At 35.1% G+C, this 19,213-nt stretch overlaps 1 protein-coding gene and 3 non-coding genes across 4 annotated transcripts in view; 2 read left to right on the plus strand and 2 right to left on the minus strand.

Moving 5' to 3' along the window:
* Nucleotides 1–8,286, plus strand: part of LOC106082033 (uncharacterized) — a 62,577-nt gene extending 54,291 nt beyond the window's left edge. The window contains exons 2-3 of the mRNA XM_059365746.1: nt 7,870–8,016; nt 8,098–8,286. Of these exons, the coding sequence (XP_059221729.1) occupies nt 7,870–8,016; nt 8,098–8,286 (336 nt within the window). The remainder of the gene's footprint in view (nt 1–7,869; nt 8,017–8,097) is intronic.
* On the minus strand, nt 3,034–3,106 carry Trnam-cau (transfer RNA methionine (anticodon CAU)). The gene has a single exon. It is a non-coding gene; the product is annotated as a tRNA-Met (tRNA).
* Nucleotides 8,287–10,946: 2,660 nt separating the features above from the next.
* Trnam-cau (transfer RNA methionine (anticodon CAU)) lies at nt 10,947–11,019 on the minus strand. Its single transcript has one exon. It is a non-coding gene; the product is annotated as a tRNA-Met (tRNA).
* A 4,070-nt stretch (nt 11,020–15,089) lies between these two features.
* On the plus strand, nt 15,090–15,162 carry Trnam-cau (transfer RNA methionine (anticodon CAU)). The gene has a single exon. It is a non-coding gene; the product is annotated as a tRNA-Met (tRNA).
* Nucleotides 15,163–19,213: the final 4,051 nt, after the last annotated feature.

Consider the following 19,213-nt stretch of genomic DNA (forward strand, 5'->3'; position numbering starts at 1 on the left):
ATATTGGTTTGAGACCGTATAAAGTATAAATACTTTACCTGTCTTTGTAGGATGGAGAGATTATAAATTTAGGGTTTGAGCCTTTAAAACGAAATCCACTAATGCTTTTGTACCCATCACTATGGGATGGGGGTATACTTATCTAGTCATCCCGTTTGTAACACCTCGAAGTATTGATCTAGGACCCCATAAAGTATATATATTCTTGATCGTCATGACATTTTAAATCGATCTAGCCATGTACGTCCGTCTGTCCGCCCGTTTGTCTGTCGAAAACACGCTAACTTTCGAAGGAGTAAAGCTAGGCGCTTGAAATTTTGCACAAATACTTCTTATTAGTGTAGATCAGTTAGGATTGTAAGTGGGTCAAATCGGTTCATGTTTGGATATAGCTGCCATATAAACCGATTTTGGGTCTTAACTTCTTGAGATTCTAGAGGGCACAATTCTTATTCGATTTGGCTGAAATTTCGCACGTAATGTTTCGACAACTGTGCTAGGTATGGTTTAAATCGGCTGATAATCTGATATAGCTGGCATATAAACCGACCTTGGGTCTTGACTTCTAGAGGGCACAATTCTTAACCGATTCGGCTGAAATTTTGCATTTAGTGTTCTGGTATGACTCCCCACAAATGTGCTAAGTAAAGTCCAAATCAGTCCATAACGTGATATAGCCGCCATATAATACCGATTAAACTTCTTCAGCCTCTAGAGGGCGCAATTCCTTTCCGATATGAATGAAATTTTGCTTTGCGTGTTTTGTTATGACTTCCAACAGCTGTGCTATGTATGGTTTACATCGGTCCATAACCTGATATAGCTGACATATGAACCGATCTTGGGCCCTGACTCCTTGAGCTTCAAGTGGGCGCAATTCTTATCCGATTTGGCCGAAAATTTGCATTAAGTGTTTTATTTTGATTTCAAGTGTGTCAAATATGGTCTTAATCAGTCCATACCCTGATTTAGGCGCCATATAAACCGATCTCCCTATTAGACTTCCTGGACTTCTAGAGGGCGCAATTCTAATCCATATGTTTGAAATTTTGCGTATGTCGTTTTGGTATGACATCCAACAACTGTTCCAAGTATGGTCTAAATTGATATATAATCTGATATAGCAGCCATACAAACCGATCTCCCAGTTTGACTTTTTGAGCCTCTAGAGGGCGCAATTATTACTCGATTTGTCTGAAATTTTGGAGGTGGTGTTTTTCTATTCGAAAATGTCATCCATATAACTTGACATATGACAAATGGTGGAGGGCATATAAGATTCGGCCCGGCCGAACTTAGCACGCTTTTACTTGTTAGACCTACTACCGTAGGATAGGGGCTATATTAATTTAGTCATTCCGTTTGCAACACATTGAAATATCAATTTCCGACCCTACAAAGTATATATATTTCGGATCGTCGTAAAATTCTAAGACGATTTAACGATGTCCATGTGTTTGTCTGTCTATCCGTCTTTCCGTCGGTCTGTTGTAATCACTTTACAGCCTTCAAAAATTAAGATAGTGATCTGAAATTTGGCACAGATACGACTTTTTGATGCACGCTGGTTAAGTTCATGAACGGGCCAAATCGGACCGATCTACGCATAAAGGGTCTGAAGCCCATAAAAGCATTATTATTTAACCGATTTCGCTGAAATTGGAAATAGTGAGTATTTTTAGGTCTCCCGACATCTGACCCAAATATGGTCCATGGTATATGCCGATCTGCCGATAAAGGGTCTGAAGCTCTTAAAAGCTTTATTTATTACCCCATTTCGCTGAAATTTGAAACTGTGAGTTGCTTTGAGCCTCCCGATATCCGAGCTTAATATGGTTGAGGTCGGACTATATTTAGATATAGCAGCCGATCTTCAAGTAAAGGGTCAGAAGGCCATATAAGCTTTATTTTTTTATCCGATTTCGTTGAAATTTGGAATAGTGCGCAGTTTTAAGCCTTCCAACATTCGATCCAAATACGGTACAGATCGGACTATATTTAGGCACAGCTGTCATATACACCGATCTGCAGATAAAGGGTCTGAAGCCTATTTTTTTACTGATTTCGCAAAAAATTGAAAAAGTGAGTTATTTTTAGCCTCCTGATACTCGACTTAAATATGGTTCAGATCGGACTATAGTTAGATACAGCTGCCATATAGACCGATCTGCCGATAAGAGGTCTGAAGCCAATAAAAGCTTTATTTATTACCCGATTCCCCAGAAATTTGAAACAGTGAGTAGGTTAACCTCTCCCAACATCCGACCTAAATATGGTTCAGATCGGACTATATTTAGATATAGCTGCCATATAGACCGATCTTGCGATAAAGGGGCTGAAGCCCATAAAAGCTTTATTTATTACTAGATTTCGCTGTAATTTGAGACATCGAGTTTTTCTGAGCCTCACGATATCCGACCTTAATATGCTTCAGATCGGTTTATAATTGGATATATCTGCCAAAGAGACCAAAATTATTCAATTTTGGTCTCTTTGTCCGTGCCGAATTTGGTTATCCAATTTTCACCGGATTGTGACGAAATGGGATTAACATATATACCCGAGAGGGTGGGTATCCAAAGTTCGGCCCGGCCGAACTTAATGCCATTTTACTTGTTTTATATTTAATTAATTAAGACACTTATTACTGTGCGGTCATACTTATTGAGCTATTTCATCATAATGCGGATGATGTCGGTAGGCTAGAGGATGCGTAGAATACTGCCAAACATGAGATTATGAGTTCAAATCACGGCGGTGGCAAAATTGTTTCTATGGTTTAGTAGAAAAAGCAACAAGCGCAAGCCAAAAAAAGATTTATTTAATTATTATTAGAATAAATTAAATTGTTTTCTTTATTTGAATGAAACTTGATGACACAACATAGCATAATGAAGACACAACAGAAAGACCATTTTGCAACGATTTTGCCTCCTTTCTCCTGAACACCTTCTTTGACATAAGTTTTGCGTGTGTTCTTACCCAAGCAGGATTCTACTGAATAAAATCTGTTAGGTTTAATTAAAAAACCTTTGCCCCGAGTGAGGCTCGAACTCACGACCTTAAGATTATGAGACTTACGCGCTGCCTACTGCGCCATCGAGGCTACACTATCTTACCGTCTATGTGTTATAAAAAATTTTTGAAATACAAAATTTTCGTCGGCGTTTTACACCCAATGGTATAAGTAAGAAATTCAAGAACAAAATCAATCACTGCAAAATACGAAAACAATGCTTCCATATGCTTTGTAAGCGGAGGATGAAGCTCCCGCTAATGCTACCTTACCGAGACGGTAAGCACCTAAAACGAAATTTTCGTTGCCATAAGAATTGCATTGACATATCCTAAGAGAAATGTTCGTTTTGATTTCTGTTACAGAGTGACATTAAAGCATTGGATTTTTATACCCACCACCGTAGGATAGGGGGTTATTCCGTATGCAACACATCGAAATATCAATTTCCGACCCTACAAAGTATATATATTTCGGATCTAAGACGATTCAACGATGTCCGTCCGTCTGTTGTAATCACTCTACAGCCTTCAAAAATTGAGATATTGAGCTGAAATTTGGCACATATACATCTTTTTGATGCACGCTGGTTAAGTTTTTGAACGGACCATATTTGGATATAGCTGCCATATATGCCGATCTGCCGATAAAGGGTCTGAAGCCCATAAAAGCTTTATTTGTTACCCCATTTCGCTGAAATTTGAAACAGTGAGTTGCTTTGAGCCTCCCGATATCCGAGCTTTTGATATGGTTGAGATCGGACTATATTTAGATATAGCTGCTTTATAGACCGATCTGCCGATAATGGATCTGAAGCCCATAAAAGCTTCATTTATTAACCGATTTCGCTGAAATTTCAAACGGCGAGTAGCTATAGGCCTCCCAATATAGGACCCTATTATGGTTCATATCGGAATATATCTAGATATAGTCGTCATATAGACCGATCTGCCGATTAAGGATCTCAAGCCCATTAAATCTTTATTTTTTATTCGATTTCGCTGAAATTTGAAACAGTGGGTAGTTTAAGGTTTCCAGACATCCGTCCGAATTTGGTTCGGATCGGACTATATTTATATATAGTTGCCATATAGACCCACAAAAACATCTTTTTTATCCGATTTTGCTGAAATTTGAAACAGTAAGTCGTTTTAGGCCACCCGCCACCTGATCTAAATAAAGTAAAGATCGGACTGTATTCAGATATAGCTGTCACATGGACCGATATGCCGACTAAGGGTCTGAAGCTCACATAAGCTTTATATATTATCCGATATTGTTGAAATTTGAAATACAAAATTCACCAGTGACTTATAGTTATTAGACCACTCTATGTCCGTGCGTATTCGGGTGCATGAGTTATCCAATTTTCACCAGATTGTGACGAAAGGGGGTTTACATATATACCCGAGGTGGTGGGTATCCAAAGTTCGGTCCGGCCGAACTTAAAGCCATTTTACTTGTTATACCCTCCACTATAGGATGGGGGTATACCAATTTCGTCATTCCGTTTGTAACATCTCTAAATATGCGTCTGAGACCCCATAAAGTATATTATTCTGAATCGTCATGTCATTTTAAGTCGATCTAGCCATGTCCGTCCGTCCGCCTGTCTGTCAAAAGCATGCTAACTTTCGATGGAGTAAAGCTAGCCGCTTTAAATTTTGCACAAATACTTCTTATTAGTGTAGCTCATGGGATTGAAAATGGGCTATATCGGCCCATGTTTTGATATAGCTGCCTTATAAACCGATCTTGGATCTTGACTTCTTGAGCCACTAGAGAGCACAATTCTTATCCGATTTGGCTGAAATTTTGCATGATGTGTTTTATTATGACTTCCAACAACTATGCTAATATGGTTCCATAACCTGATATAGCTGTCATATAAACCTACCTGGGATCTTGACTTCTTGAGCGTCTAGAGGGCGCAATTCCTATCCGATTTGGCTGAAATTTTGTTTCTATGTGACTTCCAACATCTGTGCTAAGTATGCCTTTAATCGGTCTTTAGCCTGAAATAGCTGCCATATAAACCGATCTTGAATATTGACTTCTTGAGGCACTAGAGGGGGCAATTCTTATCCGTTTTGCCTGAAATTTTGCATGAGATGTTTTGTTATGACTTCTAACAACAATGTCAAATATGGTTCAAATAGATCCATAACCTGATATAGCTGCCATATAAACCGATCTGGGATCTTGACTTCTTGAGCCTCAAGAGGGCGTAATTATTATCCGATTTGGCTGAAATACTTATCAAATATGGTCTGAATCAGTCTATAGCCTAATACAGCTCCCATATAAACCGATCTCTCTATTTTACTTCTTGAGCCCCTAAAGGGCGCAAGTCGTACACAATGACTGAAACTTTACACAATGACTTCTACTATGGTCTCCAACATTCAATTCAATTATGGTCCGAATCCTAGTATAACATGATATAGCTCCAATATTGAATCAATCATTTTCAGTTATCCTTTGTTTGCCTAAAAGGAGATATCGGGAAAAGAACTCGACAAATGCGATGGTGGAGTGTATATAAGATTCGGCCCGGCCGAACTTAGCACGCTTTTACTTGTCCTACTTGTTCTGTTACAATAATTGCATCTATGGATTACCCGTCAATTTGCCGAGTAATAAACTTTTACATCGGTCCACTATGTCTCGCAAGCACTTAAAATATCCACTTGAAGTCTTTATAAGTCTCTGATCGTGTTGTTATTTTTTCCCGATTCATAAGACTTCTGACATCTCACGTTTCATTATTAAGTTTTTCGTTTGGTTTTACCTCCGGGGATTCTTAGCACCCACGTTTGGTCGGAGACTGGGGGCTGTATGTTCTGCTCATATTGTTAGATTTTCGAGGAATGTTACTTCAGTGGTTTCCCGTTGCCTTCTGAAGGGCTTCCAGTTTTCCCTCAATTTAGTTTCCAGCCGCACCTTTAGAATACAGACGCTGTTAGCAGCCGCCCAATTTAGACATAAACTGCTAGTTGGGTTCTTCTGACACCTATTCCAATGAGCCATTAGGTTGATCATTTCAAAAATTACCCAATAGGAACTCCCTTTCCAGTTATCCGTGACCCTAAACCCCATTGGAGTTGATAGCGTTATCTTTATTTAGGTTGCTCAGGTTTCCAGGATGCACCACGATGGATGTGGGAAAGGAATTGAATGTAGCTGGCCTTTTTTATCAGAATACACCTAAATGGCAGCCTCACTCCATTAGTAAACTTATAATGACTTGAAAACTTCAGTTCGAATAGAAAATATACAATATTTACTATCGGAACATCTTTTCTGATGTTCTCGCCAGGATTCGAGAACCAGTCGTTCAGTGTCATAGGCGGACGTACTAATCTACAATGGCATCCTTCACATGTGTATGTTACTAAGGTTTATTGATTTTTGAGCAGGTTTTTAGTCAGCCCATTGGGTGCGATTCAATTATACACACTGATGTATTTTAAAATGTTCTGAGCAGGGGCCTTTAGTCAGCCAAATAGAATCAATTGAATTTGATGCACATGATATACTGGGGCGGAAGCCACCGTAGCGCAGAATCCTGGCGAAGACATCAGAAAAAATTTTCAGCGGTGGTTTTCCCCTCTTAATGTTGGCAACATTTGTGAGATAATATGTCATGTAAAACTTCTCTCCAAAGAGTTGTCACACTGCGGCACGCCGTTCGGACTATATCCCTTATCATTAAGCTTTAACTTAAATCGGACTGCACTCATTGATATGTCAGAAGTTTGCCTCTGTTCCTTAGTGAAATGTTCATGGGCAAAATTTGCATTGATATTCTGGCGCAAGCCTTTTAGACTTGACACCTTCTTTCACGTTTGTTGACAATATATATCTCAAGGCTGGTATAATATTCGCTTTTCGCGATGAAAATCAATATTTTTCATGATTCAATTTTTTTTAAATAATATTTTTTAAAGCAGCACAATTTGCTAATGTCATTAAATAGACCAATCCTTAATTACTTATGATAAAAGTTTACCAATATATAACTCGTAATGGTGTTAAACATGGAATTTCCATTGAGAATCACGAAAATAATACCGGCGTTAATGGAAAGTTAATATATTGAATTTCCCATTATATATTTTATATATATTTAGATATTCATAATATTTCAAAAATCAATTAAGCGATAATATCAGCCATTAAGCAAACAATTCTCTATCAAGCATATACAGTAATAATTAAAAAATGATTTTCACTAAACTAAACTGCAAAGCCCCATATATAAACCTGGTAAAACTACGAATGACAACGTTTCTGTGCTAATTCGTTGACAAAAATGTCTCATCAACTTAAGTTTCTAATTTTGATATTGTTGGCCACTCAGCCCGTGGAAAATTTAATACGATATACTAACCTAAAATGTAACACACTTGATCCGACTTTCTTCACATTCGAGACGTGTAACTTAAAAGTCCAGGGTCGTGGTATCATTGCATTAACAGCCCATATGAAATTACACAAAGTTCCGGTTAACAATGTCACCGTACGTACATAACATATACAGGACTGTTTTCGGTTTTCGAATTCGCCAAACGAAAAAGAAAAATAGATTTTCGTATATTTTGCAAACCTTAAACTTTTAAGGCTTGAAATCACTTGAGGTTTCTCTTGCTAAAAAGAAAATTTGATTAAAGTATATATTCAAACTTATATGTGCTAAGGTTTGCAAGAAATAAAGCAAAGAAAATCTTTCGTTATACGTTTTCGAAAACCGAAATAGGCCTGATCTTTATAGACATAATTAGAATTTTTTTGAAAAAAGCCGTTAATAATTTTATTTTAATTTTAAGATTCTTTTGTCCACCTTTAAAAAGGGCAATAATGGCTATCGACCTTTTCTATACAACATCTCCGTGGATGCATGCGATTTTATGCGCAATCGCAAAAGGTATCCCGTGTTTGCCATTTACATGAACGCCATAATGCCATTTTCAAATGTCAATCACACATGTCCATACAATGTAAGTGTTGAACAAGATATCCTTAGGGATTTTTAAACTAAGAAAAGGTTGCATTTTTTGAATTTCCTATTTATTTTCTAGCATGATATGATAGTTAAGGATATGGTTATGAGAGAGGATATGCTTGCCCTTGCGCCTCTGCCGGGCGGTGATTACATGTTCAAACTGCGTTTAGGTGTCAAAAACGAGTGGAAGAGTGAAATAGTCTCATATTTGACCACAAGTGATCTTTGGGAATTTTTTAAGAAGACAAAATCTAGAAAAATGTGATTTAAATGGAACATTTGAAAAAAATTAAATGAAAAATGAAAAAATGAAATGAATGAAAAAAATCTTTCTTGGTATTATTATTTGATCTGAAAGTTTTCCAAAAACACCCACATTGAAAAAACAAGTAAACAGGCATCTGAATACCCGACCACCTCGGGTATTTATGAAAATCCCCTTTCGTCACAATCCGGTGAAAATTGGATAACTTAGGCACTCAAATTCGATACGGATATTGAGTGGGCTAATAAATATAAGTCACAGTTGAATTTTGTATTTCAAATTTCAACAAAACCAGGTAATAAATAAAGCTTTTATGGGCTTCAGTCCCCTTATCGGTAGATCGGTCTATATGACAGCTATATCTAAATATAGTCCGATCTGAACCATATTTAGGTCCTATGTTAAGAGAAGTAAAACTACTCAATGTTTCAAATTTCAGCGAAATCGGTAGAAAAATAAAGCTTTTATGGGCTTCAGACCCGTTATCGACAGATCGGTCTATATGACAGCTATATCTAAATATAGTCCGATCTGAAGCATACTTGGGTCCGATGTCGGGAGGCTTAAAATAACTCACTGTTTCAAATTTCAGCATAGTCGGGTAATAAATAAAGCTTTTATGTGCTTAAGACCCTTTATCGGGAGATCGGTCTATATCACAGCTATTTCTAAATATATTCCGATCTGAACCATATTTGGTTCAGAAAATAACCCCTTGTTTCAAATTTCAGTGAAATCGGGTAATAAATAAAGCTTTTATGCGCTTCAGACCCTTTTTCGGCAGATCGGAATATATGGCTTGAAATTTTTGCACAAATACTTCTTATTAGTGTAGGTCGGTTAGGAGTGTAATGGGTCATATCGATCCATGTTTTGATATAGCTGCCATATTAACCGATTACTTGGATCTCGACTTCTGGATCCACTAGAGGGCGAAATTCTTATCCGATTTGGCTGAACGTGGTGTACCGATATCACTTCAAAAAACTGAGCTTAGTATGGTCTAAATCGGTTGATAACCAAATAAAGCTGCCATATATATGATATAGCTGCCATATAAACCGACCTTGGGTCTTGACTTCTAGAAGGCGCAATTCTTATTCGATTTGGGTGAAATTTCCCATGAAGTGTTTTGGTATGATTCCCAGTAATGTAGCCGCCATATAAACCGATCACACGATTAGACTTCTTGGGCTTCTAGAGGGCCAATATGCTTGAAATTTGGCATATGTCGTTTTATTTTTTCAATAACTGTTACTGTCTAAATCGGTTGATAACCTGATATATTGTAGCTTCCATATAAACCGATCTCCCGATATAACTCCTTGAGTCCCCGGAAGCCGCAATTTTTGTCAGATTTGGCTGAAATTTGGCACATAGTGTTCAGTTATGACTTCCAATAGCTGTGCCAAGTACGGTCAAAATCGGTCAAGAACATGATATAGCTCCCATATAAACAGATCTCCCGATTTGTCTTCTTGAACCCCTGGAAGCCACAACTTTTGTCCGATTTGGCTCCTATATTTTAGCAGAATCCATGGTGGTGGGCTCCCAAGATTTGGCCCGGCCAAACTTAGCACGTTTTTACTTGTTATGAATGATTTGAATTTGTGACAAAATTTACAACGAAAAAGGGTCCACATCCGAGTATTCAGTTAAAAGTTATGCACGTTGGAAGTAAAAAACTTTAAAAAACCTTATATTTTTGGATTTTTTTTTTTTTTTTTGTCAAAAAAGTTGATTTATTGAAAAAAATTTATTCTTTTCGGCAAAATTTGCTCATTTTATTGCAAAAAAAAAACTTGCAATATTTAATCCCCCCTGGGGGCTAGCCTTTTATAGATATCTCTTTCATTCTACTCGAATCGGAGAGAGTTTATTGATATGAAAAAAAGTTAACTTTAATGTTGTTTGCGGAAAAAATCTAATTACTATAATTTTCCAGCGCACTATTTTTAGAAAAGGCTAAATATTTTTTCAAAACTCAATTAAGTGATAACATCAGTTACAAACTAAACAATTTTCCACTTGTGTAGTCGTCTGACTGACCGATAATCATCCAGACGAAACGGCTGAATCTACAAACTAGAAAATTTTGCATGATGGGCACTTTTGGTACGCAGATACTCGTATTATGGCACTCGAATAATGTGTTAGAAAATTATCGTAATTAGATTTTTTACACAAACAACATTAAAGTGAAATTTTCTTCATATCAATGAACGCTCTCCCATTCGAGTAGAAAGGAAGAGAAATTTATTATAAACATATGCGATGACATGATGACATTCAATAACACTCAACCATCCCACATGAGTTGGTATGATTCTTAAAACTTGTAATTGTCTGACTAAAAGGCCTGCTCAAGACGTATCCAACATGAGATTATTCATAGTGTTTAGAGTGATGACAAAGTGTTGTTTGCGATAACACCATGTTATCACACTTGAATAGGTAAGTGACCCACAAATCAAATGTTTTTGAGCTTGTTTTTTAACATCCAAACGATTAATCGATTAACCGTCCTAAAGAGTTCGATTATTTGTTTATTTGTCATTTTCAATTGTTCGTTTATTTCAAAGGTCACAAATAATCGAGTGTACAGTGTACACCCTAATAGAAATCATGCAACGAACTGGACAAACACGGAAAAAAAACTTTGCCCCGAGTGAGGCTCGAACTCACGACCTTAAGATTATGAGACTTACGCGCTGCCTACTGCGCCATCGAGGCTATAGAAAATCAGTGGACACAAAAATGAGCGGGTACCTGGAATGATATAGAAAGGGATAAAAATAATCAGTCTAATGTAAGAAGGCAAATGATAAACAGCAACTAAAATTATGTATAAAAAAATTTCAAAATATAACAGACGAATTTTCGAGTATATAAAGTCATGTTTAGTAGATAGGTGTTATAGGTATACAAATAAATATATATCGCACAGTAGGTACATCAACTTTTATAGATATAGAAAAGTTGAAATTTTGTTCCAAAAAGTTTGTGAAATTTCATTTCTACAAGTAAAAACACCCCATAAAATTTTCTATGAAATTCAAATTTCTGCATTTTATTTAGAAGTTCGGTGGGGCTATTGGTGGGCCCACCTACGAAATATAAACATTTCATAGCCAAAACAAAATTTCACAGGGTCGAAGTGACTAAATTAAAAATAGAAAAATCTGTTAGATCTAATTAAAAGTTTATTTATTAAGGTTGTGTGCCAATTGATAGCAAAGTTGTAGGGTTTGTAAATATGTGACGTTTGGTGTGGTGAACAGTGTTGCCATTTGTGGTAGGTTCCTACCAAAATTGGTAGGTTTTTCGCAACATATAAGTACCAAGTTTATTACTGAAAAATTTGCCGGGGATAACTAAAAATTATTTCACTTCTTGTTGTTTCTGTGTATTCGTTAAGAGGGCACAACAAAACCATGGACGTCGATGGGCCAAGTACTGTTGCAAGGAAAATGGGCGTAAGTTCTGATATTGACTGTGACCTTGTGCGAGTGTTAAGGAATATCTTCCGAATTTCGTTAATTCTGTGTAGGAAATAAGGGTAATGTGCGTTCAATACTTACAATCGGAACTAATATGATCAGATCTGGTCGATACTCGAGCAATTTTTTATAATATTTAATTAATTATTTTTTTTTAAAAGCAAAAACCACGTGTGATCCCCAAAATGGTGACATTAGACCCCAAAGTAAAAGGAAAATGTGCCCAATATTATTTACTCCCAATTTAATTGCAAAAGTTCATGAAAAAGGGCACAAAAAAACGGAAATTGGACCCAAAAGTTTTGTTGTTGTTCTCCATACACCTGTTTGGGGGATATTTATACCCTACACCACCACTGTGGTACAGGGTATTATAAGTTTGTGCATTTGTTTCCAACGTTAAGAAGGAGAAGAGCTACACCCTTTGTTAAGTATACCGATCGGCTTAGAATCACTTCGTGATTCGATTTAGCTATGTGCGTCTGCCTGTCTTTCTGTTCATGTATTCTTGTGATCAAGGTACTGGTCGCATTTATACTCCGATTATCACGAAATTTTGCATATGCCACTTTTTTTACCCAAGGACGAGCGCTAATGATTTTGAAAAAATCGGTTCAGATTTAGATATAGCTCCCATATATATCTTTAATCCGATATGGAATTTTAAGGCTGTAGCAGCCACAACTTTGGTTCAATCTTTACCAAAGTGTTTTATATGGTGGCACGAAGTGTTTTATATGGCGTCTACATATGTGTGTAAAATTTCATGAAAATGGATTCAGATGTAGTTATAGCTCCCATATATATCTTTTATCCGATATGGAATTTTAAGGCTGTAGAAGCCACAATTTTTGTACCATCTTAACAAAATTTAGCTTGAAGTGTTTTAATTGACGTCTACATATGTGCGCAAAATTTCGTCAAATCGGTCCAGATTTAGATAAAGCTCCCATATATCTTTCATCCGATATGAAATTTTAAGGCTTTAATAGCCACAATTTTGATCTTATCTCTACAAAACGAAGCACAATGTGTTTTATATGGCGTCCTAATATCTGTGCGAAATTTCATGAAAATCGTATCAGACTTAGATATAGCTCCCATATATATCTTTCATCCGATATAGCCTTTTAAGACTGTGGAATCCATAATTTTGATTCGATCTTAACGTAGTTTAGGATGAGTTATTTTATTTGGCATCCCAATACATGCGCAAAATTTCAATAAAATCGGTCCTGATTTTGGTACAGCTCCCATATATATATATTTTATCCGATATAAACTTTTAAGGCAGTAGAAGCCACAATTTTGGTTAATATTGGGTGAGAGATGTTATATCTGACGGCCTAGAGTTAGATTTTGCTCCCATATATATCGTTTATCCGATAAGACTTTTTAAGGCTGTAGATATCCAGAATCTTTGTTCTATCGTAAGATAATTGTACAAGGTTTTATTCGATATTCCAAGAGGTGTGCAAAATTATAGTCCGACTAGACTTGGAAATGATTTCTATATATTAAAATTAGTACGTAGACTAGTTTTATTTTGGATTTGGGGTTTAATTTTTTGGGGTCAAACTTCAAAGAATATACCTATTTATGGCTGGTCTAACATTTGCTGGGTTTTAGTCGGGTTTGATAGGATTTTTCATAAATTTTGGTAGGAAATAATTTTCTGGAGCGGCAAAAATTTTTGGTGAATAATTTTTGAGAAGCCCAGGGGCTAGAAAGATTTTTGACAGAAACAAAGCAAATTTTTACGATTATAGAGAAAAGTTCCATGCTGCTTGTTGTGAATAGATACGCAGGTCAAATTCAATTTGCAAGTCACTTACTTGGTGGTTTTATTAAAAATATTATATTTTGACATCACCTTTTGAAAATTGATGATAAATGCTTCACTGTTGAAAGAAATTGGCAAAACAAAATATTTTTATTTGAGGCATTTCCGAAATACCGATGGCACTATCCATATTTAATTTTTTTACTCAATATTAATCGATATTTTTCCGATGGATACTATCGCAAAAGTTTAACTTATTGTAAAACCAAACAAAACTAAGCAATCCTACACCCAATGTATCCTTAAATATACATTGCGCCTACACAGGGCGCAATTTTCATCTGATTAGGCTAACATGATTTCTCTCATGACTTCCAACTGACTGGTCTATGCATTGATATTGCTTCTATATAAATCTATTTCCTGATTTTTACTTCTCATTTTCGTTTGAAATAAAGATGATGGGAAATAAAAGATAGTATCGATACTATCGATATTTATTATTAAAACTATCGAAAATATCGAATGTTTTAATTATCGATAGTTTGCCAGCTCTAATAAGCAACTATTCGACTTTTACATGTTAATAAAATCTTAATTAAAAGAGACTTTTATCTATAAAAAGTTCCCAAGTATTTAATTATTCTTATTGCAAGTTTACTTAACAATTGTTTTTGAGCAAGTCATGGGTGATTTTCAATCAATTTCGATTGAAAGCTTGACCCGTTTTTGCTCCAGCAGAAATGTCAAAAATTTGTATAGGTAGTGAGAAAGTTACCGTTTGGCCCAGCAAGATATACATTTTTACTCATCTGTGTAAAAAACACACACTGAGCATTTTTACATTTCATCATAGGAGATTGCTACCGATTGGCACAGCTCCTAAATTTAAATATCCCATAATGCCATTATATGATTGCATATATACATACATACATATGTATTTACATGGGTATGTAAGAAATCATTGTATCAATTTAAAATAAATGCTGATTGGCCGCCATTCTATGGTCAATAACATTATAGCCATTCAATTATGTCAGCGAAAATTATCATATTGTCATTAATTCATAGTTATGTACTCTTCCAATTATGTATAACCATTCTAAAAATAAATCTTAAACCAAATGCCCCCACCAGTAGTGGTAAGATTCATTGTAACAGCGACTACCAGTAGCAGTAAGAATCACTGTGACAGCCACAGAGACTGTTGTCAACAGTACCAAGGGGAACAGAGCACCAAACAACAACAATAACATTGCGTAAAGATAACAGCACAAACAGCAACAACCCGAAACAGCGACAGCCAAGCATACCGTAACAGAATTAGAACAACGATTTGTGTGATGAGGGCAGTATATACGAAAATAAAAACAACAAAAACATGTGGATCGTGTGCTCACAGGGTGAGTGTGCTGCTGCTGTTGCGAACTCATTCCTTGCTTGTTAAACGAAAATGTTTGTGTGTGTTAGGCAATGTATAAGAACAAAACACCGAATTGGCACAACGTCGGCAGAGTGCCTCGATGGCGCAGTAGGCAGCGCGTAAGTCTCATAATCTTAAGGTCGTGAGTTCGAGCCTCACTCGGGGCATGTGTATTTTTTGCGAAATATTTTTTATTTTATTTTAAATAAGTAAACAGTTTAAAAAACGTATTAGTATTTTTTGTTTTGTTTTTGCTTTTTTTCAATACTTTCTTTTATATTTTATTAAGTGGTTAGTAGACATATATTTCATTGAAATTTTACCTTTAAAGAATATTTCATTAAAATTTTGTCTTTAGATAAAATTTCATTGAAATTTTTTCTTTAGAGAAAATTTCTTCGAAATTCTATCTTTAGAGAAAATTTCATTGAATTTTTATCTTTAGAGAAAATTTCATTGAAATTTTGTCTTTAGAGAAAATTTAAATTGAAATTTTGTTTTTAGAGAAAATTTCATTGAAATTTTATCTTTAGAGAAAATTTCATTGAAATTTGGTTTTTAGAGAAAATTGAAATTGAAATTTTGTCTTTAGAGAAAATTGAAATTGAAATTTTGTTTTTAGAGAAAATTTCATTGAAATTTTGTCTTTAGAGAAAATTTCATTGAAATTTTGTCTTTAGAGAAAATTTCATTGAAATTTTGTCTTTAGAGAAAATTTCATTGAAATTTTGTCTTTAGAGAAAATTTCATTGAAATTTTGTCTTTAGTGAAAATTTCATTGAAATTTTGTCTTTAGAGAAAATTTCATTGAAATTTTGTCTTTAGATAAAATTTCATTGAAATTTTGTCTTTAGAGAAAATTTCATTGAAATTTTGTCTTTAGAGAAAATTTCATTGAAATTTTGTCTTTAGAGAAAATTTCATTGAAATTTTGTCTTTAGAGAAAATTTCATTGAAATTTTATCTTTTGAGAAAATTTCATTGAAATTTTATATTTAGAGAAAATTTCATTGAAATTTTATATTTAGAGAAAATTTCATTGAAATTGTATTTTTAGAGAAAATTTCATTGAAGTTGTATTTTTAGAGAAAATTTCATTGAAATTGTATCTTTAGAGAAAATTTCATTAACATTTTGTCTTTAGAGAAAATTTTATTGAAATTCAGTCTTAAGAGAAAATTTCATTGAAATTAGGTCTCTAGAGAAAATACATTGAAATTCTGTCTTTAGAGAAAATTTCACTGAAATTTTATCTTTAGTGAAAATTTCATTGAAATTTTATCTTTAGTGAAAATTTCATTGAAATTTATATTTTTTTTTATTTTATTTTATTTTCCACATAGCTTGAGTGTTGTCCGAATCAAATTTTTAAGTTCAATGATAAGGGGCCCCCTTTTTATATCCGAGTTCGAACGGAGTGCTGCAGTCCGACACCTCCATAGGGAGAAGTTTTTGTAAATGTCGCAAGCATTAGGAGGCGATAACCACTGTCGAAAAAAAAAATTTTTTCCAGGATTCGTACCCAGGCATTCAACTTCATAGGTGGACTTCTTTTTATTTTATGCCCTTTTTCGAGCTTAGCAGAATATCTTCGCAAACATTATTTTTAGTTATTTGGTCCTTGTGCAAAATTAACGCCATAGCAATACACTTCAGATATGGCCGGCTTTGTGCCTTATGTCCAGCCCAAAAGTATACTTAAAACTATTGTCAAACTGTCAATGTGTCATTAGGCAAATTTCTTTGCTTGATTTATTAAAACTGTTTAATTTAGTATGCTTAATGAGAAACACGTTTTCTTACTCGCGTGTGTATACACTCAAGTATTCAGCACTTCTCTCAAGATGCTACACACTTGTATGGCCCCTAAGTGTATGCAATAAACTTAAACACACCGAACACGTTGCGTACTTATACTATGTAGCTATGGAAATATGGCCATAGCCAACTTCAGTCATTGGAGTCTCCCCCCATTTGGGTCTTCCTTCTTCGACCATGGGGCGGTGTTGGGGAGTGTTAATACTTTTTTAAAAAATGCTTCTCATCGAAAACTTTATGCCTGTGCCACCGCCGTCGTCATGGTAGGTTTGGCGTAGAATAACAAAGTTCTGCACAGTTTACCACCGTGGAAGAGGTGAGACACTGAGAGTTTGTCGAGTCAATTTGTCTTTCCAGTTTTGCAACATCTGTAAATAATGGACAGGAAGACGACACAATTTCGTGCCTTTTCACACAATTGATTTAAGCATTGCTGAATAAAGTGAATTTTAGTATGAATTTGCATAACTTTTAAAATTCCATTAAAGGAAACATGGAGATGAACAAAGTCCAATTTTAGAGATTTCGTTGGGGGAAAAATTGAATATAATTGAATAAAATAAAACAAAATAAAAAAAATCACAGTAATATAAAAAATTAAAAATAAAATGAAATCGATTTAATAACAAGTAAAAGCGTGCTAAGTTCGGCCGGGCCGAATCTTGGGAACCCACCACCATGGATTCTGCTAAAATATCTAGTAATAGCTGCCGTATAGACCGACCTTCGAATTTAGGGTCTTAATCGCATAAAAAACGGATTTGTTGCCCGAGTTTTCGGGACCTAAATCAAATATGACCCAGACCAGCCCCGATTTGCATATCACAATGGATATGGTAGAGGAGTTGTTATAAAAGAGGATAGTTAGTTTATCCGAACTTTGCATGTTTTACTTGTTTCCTGATGTTCTCGCCAGGAACCCAGGTGTTCAGCGTCAAAGGCGGACATGCTAACCTATACGCTACGGAGGCCTCTGTAAATGGATTTCACTTCAGCCAAATCGAAAAAAATTAAGCTTCTGGAGGCTCCAAATTCAAATCAAATAAAAACTTATGACCTATTTGCAATCCTATATCAATAATAAGACCTACATCAACAAGAAGTGACTGTCTAAATTTTCAAATGGATTTTTTTATGCGTTCGATTCTGTGTTGATTTGCACAGACGGACGGACGGTCATGTATATTCCTACTTCGAATGTTAAGACATTTATGTACTTCATAGGGTCGCAAATCAACATTTCGAGGTGTTACAAACCCTATCGCCTAAATTAGATTTCTCCATCCTGTGGTGGTTGTTATGAAATATTGTTGAAAAACTTTCCAGGATTCTCATTAATAAATTTTTGTCACATGTTCATAGTTTTTTTTGTGATAGTTAAACGACTTTTATTCCTATCCCTTGGGTTTTGCTAATTAACAAGCGATTACCTTTTATTGTTAAAAATGCAACAATTCCAGTATCCAATTTAAGTCAATGCTACGGAGTTTTTTACATAAATGGATCATTGTTTTCCCATTCTGAGATATTTTTTTTTATTCGTTATTTCCGAGCTGACCATAGCGGCTTGATTCTTGGAAAATCTATCTAGTGCAAATTTTAATTGGTCTTCTCTCTTGTGCACATAGAAACATTTCATACTTTGTCAGTTGTGTAATCCAATTAAAGTTTGAGAATCTGAGTTTTTTATTCCGCAGATAATTTTTAACCAGCCTTTCCTTGCCATGAGTAAAGAAGGTCAACATGTAGATTCTCATAAATGTAACCGCTTCACACCCATGCCGTATGGCCAGTAGTGAGAATACTTTGTAATATCCTTTTTAAAATTAGCATAGTGGTGTACTGGACACAAAAAAAAAAAAATGTTATTCCAAGAAGAAAATAAAAACAAAGTTCCTGCACTTTTCCTACTACTACTACCACTTCTGTGAATTTGAGCATAATAATTAAATTCAGAATGAGAACAAACGGAAGCAATTTACAAAAGAAAGTAAATAAGTATAAAGAAAACAAAAAAAATATTAAAATTAAAACGTTCATGGCAGCTACTAAAAGTAGGCAACACATTTTCAAAGTAATTCCAAACAGCCCAAAAATATGCTGTAAAATGTTTGGGTGTCCCATAAATTGAAAGTGGTCAACCAACAGCCACTACACAAGTGGGACGTTTGCATAAATTGCTTATGAACATGAAGAGGACAGCAAAGAAAAATTAAAGCATAATGTTAGGCTGAACAACGAAGAGATTGTTTTTTTTTTGTTTGTTAACAAAGTTGATAAACACCATTATAAGTTAGTTAAATGTTCCAAATGTAATTGAAAAACTTTAAACATTGTGTTTCTTAAGACATTTTTTTTTGAATATTATGCCGATTATCACTGACATGAGAACCCCCATTG

This window comes from Stomoxys calcitrans, chromosome 3 (assembly GCF_963082655.1).
Source record: "Stomoxys calcitrans chromosome 3, idStoCalc2.1, whole genome shotgun sequence".
In the NCBI taxonomy this organism is placed as follows: domain Eukaryota; kingdom Metazoa; phylum Arthropoda; class Insecta; order Diptera; family Muscidae; genus Stomoxys; species Stomoxys calcitrans.